Source organism: Agrilus planipennis, unplaced genomic scaffold (genome assembly GCF_000699045.2).
Source record: "Agrilus planipennis isolate EAB-ADULT unplaced genomic scaffold, Apla_2.0 scaffold256, whole genome shotgun sequence".
Classification (NCBI taxonomy): Eukaryota; Metazoa; Arthropoda; class Insecta; order Coleoptera; family Buprestidae; genus Agrilus; species Agrilus planipennis.
Window position 1 is genome coordinate 27,187 of NW_020439045.1, and position 8,060 is coordinate 35,246.

General features: G+C 31.4%; 1 protein-coding gene across 1 annotated transcript; it reads right to left on the minus strand.

Annotated features, from left to right (window-relative positions):
* Positions 1 to 6,983: 6,983 nt before the first annotated feature.
* On the minus strand, positions 6,984 to 8,060 carry LOC108741190 (actin-like). The gene has a single exon (XM_018475892.2). The coding sequence runs from the start codon at positions 8,058 to 8,060 to the stop codon at positions 6,984 to 6,986; it is 1,077 nt and encodes a 358-aa protein (XP_018331394.1).

An 8,060-nucleotide genomic window follows, 5' to 3' on the forward strand; every position in this document is an offset into this window, starting at 1 on the left:
ACATGTTGAGGATAGAGAAGGTCAGAAAGAAAATGGGAATAGGGGACTCTGTGGAGGTCAATAAGAAATAGGCGAGATAGGTTGGCGGGACATGAAGGGCTTGTCAGGCACCTATTAGAAGTAGAAAAGGGAGCTAAGAGGAGTAGAGGTAGACCTAGATTAGATTACTGTTCGCAAATAGTTAAGGATGTAGGATTTTCTAGTTTTAGAAAATGCGAAGATTGACTCAGGATAGGAAAGAGTGGAGGAGCGTGTCCAACCAGTCTTAGGACTTTTAATATTAACAAATAGAACTCACCTGTTACGATTTTTTGGCGATTGTTCACCTTTACAACGCATTATTCTAACTTTCAACTTAATCAACCTAATACAAGTTGCACAAAAATCTATTGCCATGGCTACATTTTCGTTTCCAAGGCAGCAATTGTTTATAAGAAATGTAACAAAAAAGTATTCCCATATGTATATATAAATGAAACTAGAAAAGAGTTTCTAATTTTTTTAGATCAAAATGAGCAGGTTGCTTATGCCTATTATTACCGACTCGTCTAGGGATTCACTATTAATGTTTGCATGCTGTTATTGAAATGACCTAAAAACTAAACATCACTGACTTTATCTAATTAAGGCCCTTGAAAGGTTTCAGCGAATCTACACTACTCTAGATCGTATCTACTTTACATAACTGAGCAGATCAGTATGCACCTGGGTTACAATGTAGTAATGTAACAATGTAAGTACAACTCGAATAAAAACATTTTTCGACAGAAACGGACAAACTAATGGCTAATGACCAGTGCAACAATCAATTGCAAGTACATACGTTAAAAGTTGGTAATTATTGAGAAGGTCGTCTCATCAGTGACAATTTACCTTACGACTTGACTAATTGTAGACGCATTAAAGAAATTTTCGTAAACACATTTTCAAGCTACATGGTTGGAATTAGCAACCGATGTTTTTAAAAGAAATTAAGATAATTAAATGTACCTGTGCTTGTGTCCTACTTTATTTCTTAAAAACAAGTTGGAATTGTAACTGCTACACATTCACATTATCGTATTGTTATTACCGAACTTGGACATTTTCACCCGTGTAGAGCAGGAGCCTTATGCAACCATGCTCTTCATGTTTGTCAAATTTTCACAAGGCTTTGCCTACTTGATGCGGATATCACCGGGACGATGCAGTTTTCCTCCCGGCTTTCCAACCAACCAACTACCTCGTATCCTTCCCAGTGGCGGAGGAAATAAGTCAATCTCGGAGACAATAAATAATAAGGCTCATGAAATGGCAAAAAATGACCTTAAGTTGGATTGTACTAATTCATATTATTTCGTAGGTACTTTATTTTTTCTTGCGAATCGATTTTAGTATCTTTTTAATGTTATGTTATTGTTTCTATAAGAATAAAAAAATATAAAGATATCTATAACAAATTTTATTTGCTTTGTTTGTTTGCTTATCTTACAACTAATATTATTAGTAAGCTTTCCCCATTTAACCCCCGGGAAGGATGTAGAAAAGTAAATACCTTATACCATTCGCATTAAAGTTGATTAAATAAGAAAAATTAGTGTCATGTTTTCAGTAAAATTTCTAGATAATTTGAAATAAACAATAAAGACTTATACATAATTAATATTTAGTTCTGAGAAGTACTAAAATATGTATTATAATTATGGTTCAGTTACCAATATAACGTAGAAAATTTCATACAGTTTTTCTCAATAATTATTTCATAATTGTTCTTAATACTGTGATCCATTTCATGTGTAGTTTTTGAAGATTAGCAATAAATTGGATAATAGTTTAGATAATTTTATGGTTTTAAGAACACGTAACAAATCAGTTTTAACAATAGATTTGATATATTGATAATGTTATAGATAGTGAAACATTTATTTTTAATTGCTTCATTATCAACGTCACTTATTCAATTATCTTTTGCTACTGAAGTAGTAGCCTATAAAATTATTACTGCAATATAAAAAAGAAGTGTTTATTAAAGTCCATATAAATATATTTTGCAAATAAAAGTGATCTCTTTTATTCATAAACAACTATATTTAATATACTTATTATATACTTATTATATTATTATATATTTAAGGCTTTCCCTTTTCATAAATTTTTGATAAAATATCACCTTTTGTAAGAAACTGTAAAACACTCACAAGATAATCAATTGACTACTAAAAGGAATATGATTCTATTGACCATTGTTAATATTTTATATCCTTAATTATTGCAAAATTACTACGCCATTGGAGGAAATTGCGACAGCGCAGCACTATTGATTCTGCTTTACTGCGCATAGCAATTATATAATATAAAGATACTGTGCATCTTATTTCACATCTTTAGAAAAATTCTCTTTTATTATTATTCTTTTAATACTCCTCTTTACAAAAGCTGTCTCATCAGCAGACACTTACCTTAGAGAAAATCTTCTTTACTAGAAACTATTAAAAATCCCAATTACTTCTCATCTTCTTACGTTTACTTGAAGAGATCACCACGAAAAATAATATTAATCAAAAGAAACTACATTACAGAAGAAATTAACAATAATTTTCCACGTTATTTATGTTATTTCTTTCCGTATACCACGATAAATAAGGTTAAAGTAAAGAAATTTTCCGGCAACCCACATTACTCGGTAGACGTATGAAATGTATAATACAAAGTTTTCCCAGGATCTGGAAATGCCGGAAAAACTGCTTTAAAATATACTTTACTTTAACACAAAACGACATTGTTTAATTTAAATAACAGAAATCACAAAACATTGCAATAAAAGTTGTATTTCAAAAGGATTACTAATAAAAATTAAAAAACGAATTAAGAGTAGTATTTATTAAATTAATGCTGTTAGTTTTAAACATTCCATATACCTAGATCATGTTATTAATTTTCCCTTGAATGAACAACAAATTACAATAAATTGTATGACAGGAATCATTAAGAAAACAGAAATGACCTTGCCCTATAATACGAATTTAACAATGAATAGAATTTGCACTTTTATTTAATTAAAAAATATATTCAGAATTTTTTCTCTCTCGAATTTTGTTCGGATATAAATAATTTGCTTCAAACAAAAATTGTCTGAATAAATTATGCCATAGTAATTATGTAAACATATTAAACAATCAACTAATAAAGAATAAAGTTAATAGAAATTGAACCAGCGTGTTGTTCAACAAATTTCAGAGATGATTTTACGTATTACGTCATCTAATTAGTTGCTATAAGCTATAAGAATTTACAGACAACGATGTGAACCTTTTGGGGCCCTCTGTACGTAACCAATCAAGAGATAAATAAGCTTATTTTTTCCTGAAAATGCATTTCTTATCATTAATAATCAAGCTTTAGATAGGTATTATTATTTACAGGTAAAAATAAAAATACTGCATATCCTAAACATTTTCTGAATTTAAGATGCTTGTTTTAAAATATCAGAGGAAGGAGGAGGGAATATGCCAAAGTACTTTTAGGTCCAATCGTTCTCATGTTTTGTTTTATAGAGGCTTTGGATAACTTTTAAACACATTCCTATTTTCTATTTTAAAAAGATTAAATGCAAACTGCAATGCCATATAACTTATAAGTATGTCAGTTAGATCAAGATTGAGCGTTCCAGTTCCAGTTACCAACGGGAAATTAGTTCAGGGAACCCGGTCAGATCCAGATCAGTACAATACTCCATCTCTTGATCCAGTCCCCTTTTGAGACTCTAATACTAAGACCATGGAATAAGGTTCAAAGATAAAGAATTTTATGATTCCGTTCCAGTATCACAAATAATGCAAAAACTTGGAATAAAGAAATAACAAATTATTATTAAACTTACAGTTTGAAAATATATATATTTAAAGTGTACTTAAAATCATTCGTAAAATTAAGGTAAGATCGTAATATTAATTTAATTATTTAATGTCAAATTAATACGGAAAAGTAAAAGATACTCTGAACGTATCCGATATGGATCTGTTGAATGGATCGAGTATGGATCTTTGAAATGGATCGAAATGGAACCAGTTTGGAAATTTTAAAAGAATCCAGCGTGGGTCTTTCAAACGGATCCTATGCGGATCATATATGGGGTGACCGTTTTTAATCATATCCGGATCAGGAAGCCTGATGTATCCCTAATCAATCTTTAGGCAATTCTGTCACAATGTTCTTATAAGTATGTCAAAATCATGAATTAATAATTCGAGTAGATTGAACTCTGGTGCATGAAAGCAGTTATTTCAATAAACAATAGAATAATTTTACAGCAATAAAACTAAAAATTTTAGCTCAAAAACAATTTAGAAAATACCTACCTTTACATTTATGTAACAAGTATTTAAATTACATATGGAATAGCTTCATAATTTGCATGTTTATTATATCTGATTATAAAGCACTACTATAAAAGTTAATCTCGTATTTAAAATGCGAAAATATTTGGAAATATAAAACGTAACTAAGTCTATGGCTAGCTACCTTTAAATCTATTACATAACAGTTGAAATTCCTATAATATTTCAAATGCGTCTCAAATAAACATTAGCTTTCTCTACATTGCGTAGATGCATTGATTGTGTTCACCAAACCGAGAATTCTTGAAAGCATATCATAGTCTAAAATTCCGTTCACAATCCGAAAGTTATTTATGAGAAAAGTATATTCACAACATTGCAGTGTTCATGCCATAAACATAAACGTGACGAAATACAACTAACATACACCACACGTATTATATGTACAGATTCATATGTTTCTGATTTCTGGTATAATGAGAATTCGAAAAATGTTACGATGTCTATACCATCTACCTCCATACGGTACTGTGTATGTCAGAGAAATTTACATTGACGTCTGCTATTGATTATACATGCAGGCTAAACAAATGCAGTTAGATAAAAACTTATCAGTTTTCATTTAAAAAATCCTCAGTTAACGCCATTTACGTATAACAGTAATACGTACTCAGTGCAAGTAACAGTCAAGTTTTGAAAGATGGGGAATCAGTCTTTATTTTCTATCCAGAACCAGAGAAAAAGGGAAGAAACTGAGCAAAGGCAGACAAGAATACAGAAGAGAGAAACTGTAACCTGCAGTTGTACTTATATTTATAATACTTAAGGCTTCGTATATATGTACTATATCAGTCCAACCCCGTGTATCAGGTGAAGGGAATCATTATTGGTAATTAAAAAAAGAAACATGGTACCTATACTACACGTTAAAATTAGGAAATGATTGTATCACAAATTTCTTTACATTACCATTCGATGCTTTAGAAAAACTTCAAATATCTGTAAGGCTCGCAAATTTTAAAGTTTTTACGCATTTATAATAGAGCTGTACGACTAATTTTTTATTCCAAAATATATGTCGGGAATACACTCCACAACCTATATCTTTCCAATTGTTAAATGCCACATTTTGAAGTTGTAATCGTCTCTTATCAATAAAAGCTTTTCGTTATTTATATAATGTGTTTTATGTTTGTTTTTGCCTTCATTTATTACAATTTATTTTTTGAATTATCCAATAAAAATATTTAACAAAATCATGCAATATAAAAATAATAGCCTCTTATTTGTTTCCAAGTTTCATAATAATATAAGCAATCGATTTGTTGCTAATTATTTGCTAATAATTAGAATGCCGACTTCTGACACACCCATAACATTCACGACCATGACTAATAAAAATACTAAAAAGTTATCAGTTATACTCAATGATCGTGAGATTACATGTAATCATAAATTTCACTTATAGATATCCTCTCATTACTTCTGGTAAAGAATGATCTAATACGTCTAAAAATTTCAGTAGCAGCAAGCAATAAAACGCGTTTAAGAATTCTAAATAGTTAACAATATGTACCTACAAATGCCTATCATAAGCATACGATTAATATAGTATAAAAGTGAAAGGAATGACAAAAAACACTTACATGTACTTATAATATTGGAATTAACATTGTAAAGCACATAACGAATCTTCTTATGGTATAATAAAGACTTATTTCCATTCGTCAGTAACCATAAATAAATTAAATATTATTATTAGGTATAATTACAATTACCTAGTAGCTACCTAATTACTTTTTTGAAAATAATTTCAATACTTTCTCAAAATTTTATATTGCAAACTTTCTCCAATCAAGAACAAAAGCGCATAAATATAATTAACATAAAAATAATATTTCGGATTAAATTAACAATTTCTTTGATAACATGCCGTAGAACCATAGAAGTAACGATTAATTCTAAAAATGAAACAAAAAGTAGATATTCCTATATATGCAGGTACATACTCTTATGGAGTAAGTACCTAATGACTAACTAAAATTAACTAAAAGTGTAATTTTAGTGGTAATTATCCACTGAAACGTTGGTGTTTGATTGTTTCACAACGAAATGTTCTATTTTTACCTTGTGCAAAAACAATGTCTTTTTTAACGTAAGATTTTGATGTAGCATTGCTTTTAAGTGAAACCCAAGGTCATTAGATGTGTAAATAAATAGCAAAATATTTTTTATATTTTAAGGAACTAGCAACAATTTACTACTCTATTTTAAATATTTTTACGTTGCTGCAATCTGAAATTTTTGATAAAAATCTTATCGCATGCTACGTAGAAATGAAGCTATTTATAAATACAAATCGAAAGTAAGTAATACATAAAAAATATTATGACTTAGTTATAACAATTCCACCCTCATATCACAGCGTATTTCAAATAGATACTTCATTGTATTTTTGGTAAAGCAGGAGGACCCTTAAGAGGTTCAAAACGGTGACAAATTTATCAAAATAAATATAAATATTAGGGTTTTACCAATGTATATTAACTACGGTTCTATTTTCTACTAGGATCTTCCGGGTCCTTCTCCTTTGCTCCATATTGCAAATCCAAAACATTCTAAAAAATTATACATATATCCAGCCCCCAAAAGAAAAAATATATCCCGTTACAAAAAAACATTCTTATAAATTATACCGGTCCCTTGTTCCTCGAATTGTTGTTTTGTTATACAGTAATCCTTAAAACTTATCAAAGAAGCCAGGACGCTTCCACCAATCCATGACGCGTGATGCCGATCGGCCTGTTTGATCAGTTTTATCTGAACTTGGGGAGGCACTAACTGCACAATTTCACGTTCCAGTCTGTCCACAAACCCCTTCATTTTTGTGGTGCCACCCGATAATACAATATTACCGTAAAGCTCCTTCCTTAAATCATAATCGCATTTCATGACGGAGGTGCGAAGTGCTTTGTGAATTCCTTCACTTTCAAGACCTATCAGTGAAGGTTTGAAAAGAGCTTCAGGACATGTATAATCTTCACTCGAAACATTCACCGATCTACCACCAGGAAGCTCCAACTTCCTAACGTCCCTTGGTCCATTTTCTTCCTTCTCAAAATCAATTGCCACGTAACAGAAGTTTTCTTTCAACTCCCGGAGGTCTTCCCAATCGCTTCTTACTGGCACAGACTTCCCTTGCAACAACAACATCTGCAGGAAGTCCGTCAAATCTTTTCCAGAGTAATCCAGACACTGCACGGCTGCTTGATCGACGTATCCATGGTATATTGGAACTATGCTGCAAGTGTGATCCCCGATGTCAAGGACTATCCCTGTGGTCCTGTTCGCGGCGTACAAGGATAACACCGTTTGACTGGCAATGTGAAGCGCAGGAATTCCAAACTTTTCGAACAAAATTTCCGTTGTCTTCTCCTGATTCTTCTTTGGATTACAGTGGGGTTCAGTTAATAGAAGCGATTGTTCTTTTGGGTCAGCCGAAACCTGTTTGTAACAATGATCCAGGAGAGATTCAAAATGGTCCCAGTTTGTTATTTTAGTTCCCCTTATGGGATACGAAATTTCGCAATCTTCGCGATTATCGAAAGCTTCTTTGCCTATTAGCCTTTTCGAATCGTTTGGCAAATGTCCAATTAAGGAAGGAATGACCGCGTTAGGAATTTCCTCGCCGGCAAAACCCACTTTGCATATGCAAGAACCCGCGTCAATCACCACTGGATTCAT